Source organism: Oryzias latipes, chromosome 20 (assembly GCF_002234675.1).
Source record: "Oryzias latipes chromosome 20, ASM223467v1".
In the NCBI taxonomy this organism is placed as follows: Eukaryota; Metazoa; Chordata; class Actinopteri; order Beloniformes; family Adrianichthyidae; genus Oryzias; species Oryzias latipes.
Window position 1 is genome coordinate 2,334,886 of NC_019878.2, and position 12,472 is coordinate 2,347,357.

The 12,472-nt window shown below is 42.8% G+C and overlaps 2 protein-coding genes across 2 annotated transcripts in view; both read left to right on the top strand.

Annotated features, from left to right (window-relative positions):
- The window catches only part of LOC105353610 (hemicentin-1-like), a 703,897-nt gene that overhangs the window by 106,035 nt on the left and 585,390 nt on the right, over positions 1–12,472 (top strand). The window lies entirely within an intron of this gene.
- On the top strand, positions 7,941–9,213 carry LOC105357410 (putative protein TPRXL). The gene is made up of 4 exons (XM_011492327.3): positions 7,941–8,117; positions 8,206–8,314; positions 8,409–8,480; positions 8,565–9,213. Exons 1-4 carry the CDS (start codon positions 8,039–8,041, stop codon positions 8,920–8,922), a joined length of 618 nt encoding a protein of 205 aa, XP_011490629.2. The 5' UTR covers positions 7,941–8,038; the 3' UTR covers positions 8,923–9,213.

The window sequence follows — 12,472 nt, forward strand, 5'->3', positions numbered from 1 at the left end:
GCCTTCGCACAGCGGAGCGCGAAGCTCCGATGATCACTGAAGGAGGAAATGCTGCTGCGATCTGAGAAACCATCATATGAATTTGTGTTTCCAGTGGTGTCCAGAACAAAATAAAGACTGATGTCATTCCCACATATTTACAAATTTATTTGCATCTTCTTCGCGCTGAATTTGCTGTTTGATGACAGCTGGAGCCCCATCAACAGATAGCAGATTTCTCCATGGCAAACGTTGCTGGTTGAACCAAAAACACTCAGCGCGAAGCTGCAGGAGACTATCTTCATAATGTGCTTTTATTACAGTTATGATTATATTTAAGGGCCTGCTCTGCTCGATCATATGTTTTTAAATCCGTGCGGTCAGACGACGCTGAAGAAGTTGGCTTACGATTCACAGCTTCTGAATCGCGAGGGGACTAAAGGAACATTCCACTGCATTGTTCGCATTAAGATCACCTAAAACCGGGTCCTGTTCAAAAACCGCTGGACCTGGCCTGCTCAAACCTGGATTCCTGGATCTTAATAAAGCAAACAGCAAATTCAGCGCGAAGCTGCCACTAAATTTGTAAATATGTGGGAATTACATCTCTCTAAACTGGTGCAGCATTGTGTTACATAACAGGGAAGAGAGCCAAAAGGAAATGCTCAGCTCATATTTTTATGTCAAATCTCCTGCAAAAAATAAAATAATTTTCATACATACGACAAACTGATGAAAAGTCAAGCAAAAAAAACAACATTTGATAGGCATTAAGATGTTAAAGTGAAAGTTCCATTAGCTGTCACACACCTAGGTTTGTGGAATCTGTTCTCCATATTTGACCCATTCCCTGGGTCACATTCAGGACCCCTTTGTTTGTTTAACCCCCCAATCCAACCCCTCAATGCTGAGTGTCAGTCAGGGAGGCATTTGGTCCAATTTGTGGTTTTTATATATGACTTAACTAAGGATTTGGGCTCATGACCTTCCAGTCTCAGGACGGACTCTCTACCACAAGGCCACTGAGTTGGGGATTCTCAGTTTCAAAAACCTTGAAGGCTGTAAAAACTTTAAAGGATTGAGTTCCCAGAGAAAAAGTTTCCTTCCAATAAAATAGGTTTAATGCATATTTACTTTTTGATTCATCTGCTGATATGAGAACACTGACATGGTGCCTCTGTCAGAAACCTGCCTCGTCCCCCTTCCTGCTCTGCCTTACCTCGTCATCTTCCCTGCCTTCTTAAGGAGATCCAGGACCTTTCTTCAACGCCAGTTCGTTGTTCCTCTCACGGTGCTTAGTCTGGCTCTCTCATGTCTTGTGTCTCACCTTGGTTTTGCCTCGCTAATTGTGCCTCTCCGTTCCACTCTCAGGAATCTTCGTCACGAGTGTTCCATCGGGTCACAGTTCACCAGCCTCACTCTTCATCCTCATTACAGATCCAGCTAAATCCTCAAGCTCAAGCTCCATCTGCCTCAACCCTCCAGTCAGCTGTCACGCCACATCAAGAACTCTGTTACAGACTCTCCTTCAGAGAATTAAATCCTCTTGCACTTACCACTCGTTTCCGAGTATCCTTCCGGGTTCCAGCGACTGGGTCTATCTGAAATTCCGCGTGATCATGACAAACACATCAAAAAGCACCGACATGTTTAGGAGGCAGTGTGTGTTCATGTTGTGTTTTTGTGTGTGGGCTGCAGTGGTGAAACCTCAGGAAGATGGAGGTGTGACGGATCAGTTGTATGCAGAGATCAAGCCAGCGTTGGATGGAGCAAACTACATCATCAGACACAGACGCAACAAGAACGACTACAACGAGGTGAGACAGGGTGGTCGTCTACGCCAGCAGCTGCTGCTCCCCTGCTCTGGTGAAAAACTCCCCATACCTTCTGAGTCAAAGCTGGTTGTTTGTCTCAAGCTACGTTCACACCGCCCTCGGCAATGTCCATTCAAGTGGTCATTTAAAATGAAAAGTCTATGTAAACACTCGTAAATGCCCATTTCGGGCTTTCACGTTCAAAAATCCTGCGTAAACGCGGCACTATGCAAATTTTTAAACCCTTAATCGGGTTTTACGTACTCAACATTTAACACGGTTGAAAGTGAAACCAGTTGAACTTTGACAGCTTATAAAATGTCTGTTCTTCTTTATTCACGGAGGGCCCAACTCTTTGAAAATGTATGTTAGAGGAGAAATTATTAGTTGTGGTTTTTAGATTTTAAGATACCAAGTCTTTTATAGGTATATTGGAATAGAGCTGTGAAAGAAAAAGCCTGGAGCTTCATGAGATTCATAAGATTTGCACAGCTTTGACATTTCGGGCCAAGCCTCCTACAACCATGAGTATATATGCTGGTATCAGGTTCCGACAGTCCAGTGTTTACAACGTATGTTCTTGAATGCACATCACATGCCTGGTTTGTATGCAGCATTGGGCCATGTGAAATCCAGCAGCATCTGTAGAAACTTTTGCTTTAAAACCAATCTGGGGTGTTTCTGTTTTCTCAATCTGACATCAATTAAATATCCTCTCTAAAATTAAACACAGAAATATGTGGAACTAGTTTTTCTCAATCAAATTTTAAGTGCAAGGCAAAACTGTTTTGGGATTTGCAGACCTGCTGTAATAAATTTAGTCAGCTTTTACCGTACACCCCAGCTTACAAAAGGTCAGATCATAATTGCAATCACAACATAATGTAAATCTTTTCTGGTAACTATTAAGATTGGCAAATAATCCAAAATTGAATTTCTGAATAATTAAATGACCTCTTTACACGACATAATCTCAAGAAAATGAACGTTAAATGAAGGTAATCTTGGAGCAGAAGGGGTTTGATGCATATTTGCATCAATAGATGTCAAGGGGGTCAACCATAATCATGAGATCTTAGTCACTGCATGGATTTAAACTCACAACCTTCAGGTCTCAGGGCAGACACTCTACCATTCAAGTCGTAAGAAACTATTTAACCTCACAAACGTTGTTGTTTTTATCAACTCTAGTGCTTTATAATGCAGGGGGTGATAAGTGATGTCGGTCAGAAAGATGGGGGTCCTGTGTCTTGCTGGAGAAAAGAACCTTTTCAACAAATGTGGAAAAACTCTTTCATCAAAGGACAGAACAACTTTACTGTTGTAAGGGTTATTCTTGGGACAATAGCATCTTTGGGTGAATTCTTTTTTTTATTTCACCCACCCCATTCCCCTACATGTGCTCATCCATTTGCATGATTTTTAATGTATTTCTGATGAAAGAAACATTGTTCCCACACATGCAGGAGGAGAACATGCAAATTCCAACAGAACGGTCCAAACTGGGATTTCTCAGTGTGAGTGCTGATCACCACACCACCATGCATCCCCGTGTAAAAACATTCAAACCAAATACTTTCCGTTTTGCCTACTTCCTCTAAAGGTTTTTGTAAAAAAAGAACTTCACTTCATGTTGCATCAGAGTAAACAGGGAAGTTTGGTTTATTTTAATTCTGCTGCTCCAGCTTAACTCAGATCAAAGGCTGTACTGTTGGACTTTCTCAACCATTTCTGTCTGTGTTTCACTTTCTTTTCATGAATCAGACATGCTGCCTGTGCAAATCCCAGAACCCCATCAATGTTAGTGTAGTTAGAAAGAGGTTCCTGATTCAGGTCACTGCTCGTTCTTGAGAGAAAAAAACATGAATGAGATGTATTTTTGATGAACTCAACTCTATGTGCCTCAAAGGAGACTGTTGAATTTCTCAAGATGAGTCCTGTATGAGGGCTGCACAGTGGTGCAGGGGTTCCCACCTCACAGTGAGAAGACCCTTCAATGTGGAGTTTACGTGTTCTCCCGGTGCATGAGTGGCTTTTCTCCAGGGTTCCAGGTTTCTCACATGCTTCATAGGTTAATTGATGTTGCTACATTTGCCCCTAGGGGTGGCACTGCAACAGACTGGCAACTTGTTCAGGGTGTACCCCCCTTTGCCCAATGGTCGGGTTAAAATTCACCCGTGCACATGGGCACAGAAAACCTTTTCCGATTAGAACAAACGTTCCCATGGCTCACACTTTGGGTCGGAATGAATGATTTGGGCATGCACAGTAGTGTAAAATCACCCGGATGAGGAACTAGGTCCCGTTGTAAACAAACAGCTGCCACAGACAGACAGCATGTGCAGCAGCTCCGTAATATGAGACGATCTTCCAAACGTGCTTTTATTAATGTTATGAATATTATGAAGCGCCTGTTCGCTCATCGTTATATTTAATCCGTGTGGTCAGTGCTGTTTTGTGGAAGAATTAAGCTGGAAGAAGGGTTAGGGCAGGCTAACACGGGCTACCATCATTAGCCCTGATGGACACAAAATCCAGGACCGTGCGAGAAACGAAGCAATCTGCATTCTGGCTGCACGTAAATGTGTGAATAACATCAGCCTTTATTTTGTCGGGAAACAACTGGAAACACAAATCCACGTGAATGTTTGAACCGTTTCTAACGACTGAGTGACATTTATTTCTGCTCTGAAAAGTTCACACACAAAGCCACTCTGTTCGAACACGGTTCCTCCTGAGTCCTGCAGCCGTTAACCCAGAGCGGCGGGACGGCTCGCAGTCTGAATTCTCCCACACATAAAACAACAAAACGCACACGTAACAAGCATCCTCCCCCTTCAGACACAAAACTATTAATCCGGCTCCTCTGCTCACTCGGGTGCCAGTGGACCGAGTGAGCGTCGGGGGGCACGAAGCGCTCCTTCGCATCTCCCTCGTGAGGGGTGAAAGAGAGCGGAGCGGCGCTTTTCACCGCTGGTCGGTCCCGTATGAGCTCCAAAGCTTTCTGACAGCGAAACACCGTCTATGCGTGACGTAAACCAGAGCAGTAGTGACACACGATCGGAATGACGGTTTACATGCTCCACGATAGGATAAACGATCGGTATAACCCACCTATCTTGATCAGAAAGAAATTCTGATCCGAACGAGTCTGACCGGGGCAGAGTATTCCGAACGGCGCGTTTAAATGACGCATTTTCTTTCCGATCAGGCGTTCATTCCGATTACTTTTGCCCATGTAAACACGGCTAGTGGCCCAGTTAGGTTCTGGCAGCCCCGTGACCCTGACAGGGCTACAGCGGGTTAAGAAGATGGATGGATTACTGCGTGACCAAATAAAATAATCAAAATGTCAGCAAAAAGATTTGGTCTAATGCCTCCACGAGGATGCATGAAACTAGGGCTTTCATGTGCCGGTATGCGGTCCAGGTAAATGCAGATGGTTCCGTCAGGAAGGAAATCTCACCCACATAAAACCAGTACCACATCAAAAACATGAATCACAAAGAAAAATGACTTACTGTGGGAGACGCTGAAAGGCAAAGAAGATCAGATGGGCTGGTGCTAATCTGGCTGATGAATGGAAGATCAAACGTTCTTCATATCGTACAACCAAACCTGTAACCGCTTAGAGGGGAACGTTTGGGTTGGTACCAAGATCTTCTAAAGTCAGAGAGAAAGATGCATTCTAAAGGTTTTAGCTCTGGAGTAGAAGCTGGTTTCTGATTTTCTGCCACAGTTTGTGACTAATTGACACAAAGCTGTGAGACATGCAAATCTAAACTCCTCTTTACACAATAGTTCCTTTAAGAACATCATTTAAGAACAAAACTTTAAGAACAAACATTATCTGAACCTGTCTGCTATTGACCTGCTTCTTCTGTCTGTCTAGAGCCGCCTGTTGGACGTTTCCCATCACCAGAAGCCCATCCAGACTTCCAGTTTTAAATAAATCTGTAAATAACTTTACAGGGACTGTGTGGTTTTCTTTCTGCACGGTGGGAAGATCCATTTCTCTTTTTTAGATGCAGTTTCCTGTTGCGGTAGCTGCACTTTCCTGACCGGCATTTCTTTGTTGCACCTGATTTCTGTTTTTAGAGATGAGCAAGCAGACAGTTGAGCAGCTGCTGAAATGACCATCACTTGTTGTGATTAAATGATCACAGAACAGAGCTGAATCCTGTTCCTCTGATATGTCACTTGTGCAATGCTTGAAGAAAAAAACAGAGTGCACTTGTGGGTTTCAACAGAAACTAAGAAGTGTCCCAATTCTCTGTGGTGGGCTGAGCGAATGTCTAAATATCCCAGACTAACCTCCCTTATTACATGTCTATCTAGACTCTCATTCATCCAGGTTGATTCCATCATGGCAGTAGGTTTAGGTCTTATCCAAAAGGCTTTGTCAATTCTGAATGAGCTGGTCTCAGAGCTGGTTTATATATGCTCGTGGGGGAGGAGTCAGACCTGAAACTGGATGGTATTGTCAACTTAGCCTACATGGTTTTGGGTCGTTGGGAGTCCCTTGTCCTCCCCAACCCCAGCTGAGGACAAAGGACCCTTAACTATGCTCCCATATTACAGTCAATAAAAATACCTTCTGTTTCTGCACATAAAAGCTGAATCAGCAGCTCAAAGGATGGACTAGTGGGAGATGTAACCCTTCCCTGATCAGGCTCAAGTATGCTTCAAAGAGTTTTACTGACCTTAAAAACTGGATAAAAATGAGTACATTTTTGGTTCCACTACACAAAAGCCCCAAATAACAAACACGCACAAAAAACTGCACAACTAAATGACTGAGGATAAAGAACTGAGCTGCTGCTCTTGCATAGGTGTGAAACTGTGTGCAAGAAATACGATCATCATGGAAAGTTTGCAAAAGTGGAAATGTGAATTCTTCCATGGAGGCTAATCATAGATGTTGGGAATAGTTTTAGACTTTTATTTGACTATGCATGCATGCTAAAAATGTTCAACTTATAGTTTCCATTTAGTTAATTTCCTCTGAAGACGACATTTCCAGACGGAGTTTCAACAGTTAAAGAAGGGATGTGGAAATGACCTCATGTGTTTTCGTCAGAGGAAACCACCACGTTGTGAATTATTTTTAACTCAACAAGCAGTTGCAAAGAATACAATGTAAACACTATTACAACACAAAAAAACAACTTCGATTATTATAATAATTATTATTGCTATTAGAATGCAAAATAAAATGATTATACAAAATGAAAATAAATAATGTAACTCCAAATATCTATTTTCTCCCCTCAAACAACCTTTATCAGCAACAATGGATCAACTGTAGCAGGATGACATCGCCTGCTGGCTGGTATTAGAGTTAAGGCAAACGTTCAGTTTGGAGGTTGTGTGTTTTTTTAGGTAATAAGTAAAATAGAGATAAAAAGAGAATCAAATGCTTAAATGTATGAACATTTACTGAGAGGGTTGGGGCGTTATTAGAGTTAGTGTTACTGGTGACAAACATACTTTGTCTTTAAGTTTCTTAGGGCTTTGTTTCCCCATCAGTGATGTAACAGCAGGTTGAAGCTGTAAATCCCCACATTTTCAGTCTAGTTTTTCTTTTGTCTTGCTCAGGTCTCCTTTTTTTCTCCCATTTCTTTTCCTATTTTGTCAGAATAACCACATTTTAATTTTGTAATGCTGTTTTGTTTTTAAATATTTGTTTTGCGTTTTCAATTCTTATTGTGATCTTGAAAAGGTTTTTGGGGTGAGTGATTTGTTGATGTGATGTGAACTTCAGGGCCACCGTAGAAAACTGACCCCAACTCCCAATGACACTAAAAGAATCACACTTTGGGGCAGATGTGGGTTCAGGACACATAGCATGGGGTGAGATTCATTCACATTCACACTTGAGGACATTTTTAATCCACTTGGTCATTGGCACCAAACACTGGTGCCATTCGATAACCACCCACTGAGGATTTCCTGACACCCACACAGTCAGGAGGGCTGGAATCACACAATCCAATCTTCCAAATGAAAAGGAAAAAGTGATGAAAGCGTGGTCAATTCCTGGAATTGCCCTCAAGTCAACTTCTAACTCATTCTCGTGCTTAAAGGCGGGAAGCACAGAAGGAGGAAGATGACAAGGCAGAGATTCACTTCTGCATTTTTGGCCTTATAAGCAGTTCACCAAACCCCTACGGACAAAACGTGACGACAGGCCAACAGAAACCACTTTCCTTGTCCCGTCTTGTCTTTTCCTCAGAAAATAAAAGATGGTGAACTCTGAGACTGTGCTGAAAGGAGCACCGGTCGCTCTCCTCCTGATGGCTCTCATTGCGTCTGGACAAGGAGGTGAGCATGAGTCCTATTTAAAATCCTGACAGTCCTTGCATGGGCACAGATTCATGAATTTTAAAGAAATGACTGTTTCTACTTCCAGTGGAAAAGCTGGCTTCCTGCTGCACATCGGTCAACAGCAATGAAATCAAAGAACCGATTCTGGGATACATTATCCAAGAGAGAAATCTTCCATGTGTCACGGCTGTCATGTAAGAACTATTGTAATGTCGTTTCAAATGAAGCAAACATGTTGTAGTGGGTAAAAGTGTTAGCAGTGAGCTGAAGCTGTTTGTGTTCCTGCAGCTTTCTGACCAACTCCGGCCTGTACTGCAGCAGACTCAGGGCTCCTTGGGTTTACCGCAAGATTCAAGAACTGTAAGGCTCACATCAAGTCCAGTCAAAAGACTTTTTGTTTTTAAGCTACTTTGTGAATCTCATGTTGTCCTTTTAATTTTACAGGAGAGCAAAGACTCGGTCACTGATTCCATCATCTTCAGCCTCCCTCCTCTCCACGCTGACCTCCACTGCAACCCCTTCCTCTTCATCTGCCCTTCTTTCCTCCTCTTTTTCTTCTGAATTAGTGACTCCACCTGAGGTGACATCTTCTTCAGCCTCCCTCCTCTCCATCATGACCTCCACAGCCTCCCCTTCCTCTTCATCCATCCTTCTTTCATCTTCCTCTTCAATTGACTCAGACTCCGCCCCCACAGAGCAAGTTGATGAAACCTTTTGGGACGTCCTGAGTTCTTCTGCATCTCCTTCAAGTCCAGCTGATGAAGAAATGCCACCAACCTATTTAGATGAAATTATTTCCTAATGCTGCTAAACTGTTAGAACTTTACCAATTCATTACTTTAGTTTTTTTGAATTTATTTATTTTGACGTTTAGAAAGTAAGAAAACAAAAAAACAAAATGCGGGATTTTATTTATTACCAGGTATATTTAAAAATGTTTAGCAATTATATTTCTGTTTTATGTGACATGTAACGCTAACTAAATGTACTTATTTATAAAATTGTTCCATGAACATGTTTTGACTTATTATTTCAACTTCTTAAGTTATGTAAATCAAAACTCTCATAAAAATGTTCAAAAACCGAGACTTTCTTTTGCTTTCTGTTTCATTTTTTCTGATACTTCTTCGCAAAAGAGCAAGATTTGAACAAATTAAATCCTCATCCTCATCATCATCATCATCATCATCATCATCATCATCATCATCATCATCATCATCATCTTCATCATCATCCTCATCATCATCATCATCATCATCATCTTCATCATCATCATCATCATCATCATCTTCATCATCATCATCATCATCATCATCATCTTCATCATCATCATCATCCTCATCATCATCATCATCATCATCATCATCATCATCTTCATCATCACCATCATCATCATCATCATCATCTTCATCATCATCATCATCATCATCATCTTCATCATCATCATCATCCTCATCATCATCCTCATCATCATCATCATCATCTTCCAGTGAGGGCAGAGGTCAGCCAACCTGGTCTGTCCTCCAGCTCTGAGATTCAAACAGCCTCCAAATCCTTCTAATGCTGAAGCTCTCATCAGTCGATGCTTCACTGAATCATCAGACTCACCAGCAGAAACCTTCTAGCTGACATTGTTGTGCATCCATTGACTAAATGGCACAAATAATTTAACCACAGCAAGAAACTAAATCCAGATAAATGTAAGAAATAATAGCTCTGTTTTTTACATAAAATAACTCAAATAGAAGTCAAATGTATTTTATAGTTTTACAAAGAGTCAAAAAGTACTTTATTAATAGAGTATATGTACCTTGTTTTCACCCGTCTCTGTAATTCTGAATGAAAATCAAAATATTAAAGTCATCTTCAGAATTGTTTGAACTTTGGTTTTCCTGGATAAATGAGGAGTCATAGTTAAAACCAATTTCCCTGTTCTGCTTTCTGTGGAAGGGGTGTGAACTTCCACTAAGCTCAGGAAGTAAACCAGTCTTCATGGGTGACGTCACATCACTCAGTCCAGTTCTCTTATACAGTCAATGCTGCTTTCTTGTATTCATTTATGAAGGTGTAATGTTTGTTTTATCTAAATCTAGCCACAGGGGTTGCAAGCCAGTAACTTCTGTGCCGGTCCCAAGCCCGGATAAATAGAGAGGGTTGCGTCAGGAAGGGCATCCGGCGTAAAAATTGCCAAAATAACCATGCGAATCATCCACAACACTTTAGACATACCGGATCGGTCGAGGCCCGGGTTAACAACGACCGCCACCGATGCTGTTAACCTACAGGGTGTCGGTGGAAATTTGACTACTGTTGGTGGAAGAAAGAGGGGAGGCAGAAGGGTCCGTTGCCAGAGAGAGAAGGGAAAAGGCAGGAACATAGGTTTGAGAATAGGGACTCTTAACGTTGGCACAATGACAGGGAAAGGCAGAGAGCTGGCAGACATGATGGAGAGAAGGAAGGTAGATGTACTGTGTGTGCAGGAGACAAGGTGGAAGGGCAGCAAGGCACGTAGTATTGGAGGAGGATACAAACTGTTCTATCATGGTGTTGATAGGAAGAGAAACGGGGTAGGAGTGATTCTGAAGAGGGAGTTTGTAAACAGTGTTCTAGAGGTGAAAAGAGTCTCAGACAGGATGATGAGCCTAAAGTTAGAAATTGAAGGGGTGATGGTGAATGTAGTCAGTGGGTATGCGCCACAGGTTGGCTGTGAGTTAGAAGTGAAGGAGAGATTCTGGAGTGAGTTGGATGAGGTCATAGAGAGTATCCCCAGAGGAGAGAGAGTTGTTATTGGAGCAGACTTTAATGGGCATGTTGGTGAAGGCAACAGAGGTGATGAGGAGGTGATGGGCAGGTTTGGTGTGAAGGAAAGGAATCTGGAGGGACAGATGGTGGTGGACTTTGCGAAGAGGATGGAAATGGCTGTAGTCAACACTTACTTCCAGAAGAGAGAGGAACATAGAGTGACATACAGAAGTGGAGGTAGGAGTACTCAGGTGGACTACATCCTATGTAGACGAGGTCATTTGAGAGAGGTTAATGACTGCAAGGTGGTGGTAGGAGAGAGTGTAGCCAGACAGCACCGCATGGTGGTGTGTAAAATGACTCTGGAGGTCAGGAAGAAGAAGAGAGGGAAAACAGAAAGAAGACCAAGTGGTGGAAGCTACAGAATGAAGAAACTTGTGAGGAATTTAGGCAGAAGTTGAGGCAGGTCCTGGGTGGTCAGGATGAGCTTCCAGAGGACTGGGAAACTACAGCAGAGATTATCAGGGAAACAGGTAGGAAGGTGCTAGGTGTGTCATCTGGAAAGAGGAAAGACGGTAAAGAGACTTGGTGGTGGAATGAGGAAGTACAGGAATGCGTCCAGAGGAAGAGGTTGGCTAAAAAGAAGTGGGATGTAGAAAGGACTGAGGAAGGTAGACAGGAGTACAAGGAAGCGCAGCGTAGAGTGAAGAGAGAGGTGGCAAAGGCCAAACAGAAAGCTTACGATGAGCTATATGACAGGTTAGACACAAAGGAAGGAGAGAAGGACTTGTACAGGCTAGCCAGACAGAGAGACAGAGATGGGAAGGACGTGCAACAGGTAAGGGTGATAAAGGACAGAGATGGAAAGGTGCTAACAACCCAAGAGAGTGTACAGAAAAGATGGAAGGAGTATTTTGAGGAGCTGATGAACGAGGAAAATGACAGGGAAAGAAGGGAGGAAGATGTGGTTGTTGTGGAGCAGGAAGTAGCAGAGATTGGAAAGGATGAGGTTAGGAAGGCTCTGAAAAGGATGAAGAGCGGAAAGGCCGTTGGTCCTGATGACGTACCTGTGGAGGTATGGAAGTGCTTAGGAGAGACAGCAGTGGAATTTCTAACGAGGTTGTTCAATAGGATTTTAGAGAGTGAGAAGATGCCTGAGGAATGGAGGAGAAGCGTTCTGGTCCCGATCTTTAAAAACAAGGGTGACACGCAGAACTACAGCAACTATAGAGGAATGAAGTTGATGAGCCACACAATGAAGCTGTGGGAAAGAGTAGTGGAAGCCAGGCTTAGGAAGAAGGTGGAGATTTGTGAGCAGCAGTATGGTTTCATGCCCCGTAAGAGCACCACTGATGCCATTTTTGTTTTGAGAATGTTGATGGAAAAGTACAGAGATGGTCAGAAGGAGCTGCATTGTGTGTTCGTAGATTTAGAGAAGGCGTATGACAGGGTGCCGAGGGAGGAGCTGTGGTACTGTATGAGGTCGTCTGGAGTGGCAGAGAAGTATGTCAGAGTAGTTCAGGACATGTATGAGAGAAGTATGACGGTGGTGAGATGTGCTGTAGGTCAGACAGAGGAGTTCAAGGTGGAGGTGGGACTACACCAAGGAT

Coding starts and splice junctions, on each gene's coding strand:
- LOC105357410 (XM_011492327.3), top strand. CDS start 8,039: ATGGTGAACTCTGAGACTGTGCTGAAAGGAGCACCGGTCGCTCTCCTC. Junction 8,118..8,205: donor CATTGCGTCTGGACAAGGAG/GTGAGCATGAGT, acceptor TTCTACTTCCAG/TGGAAAAGCTGGCTTCCTGC. Junction 8,481..8,564: donor TACCGCAAGATTCAAGAACT/GTAAGGCTCACA, acceptor TTAATTTTACAG/GAGAGCAAAGACTCGGTCAC.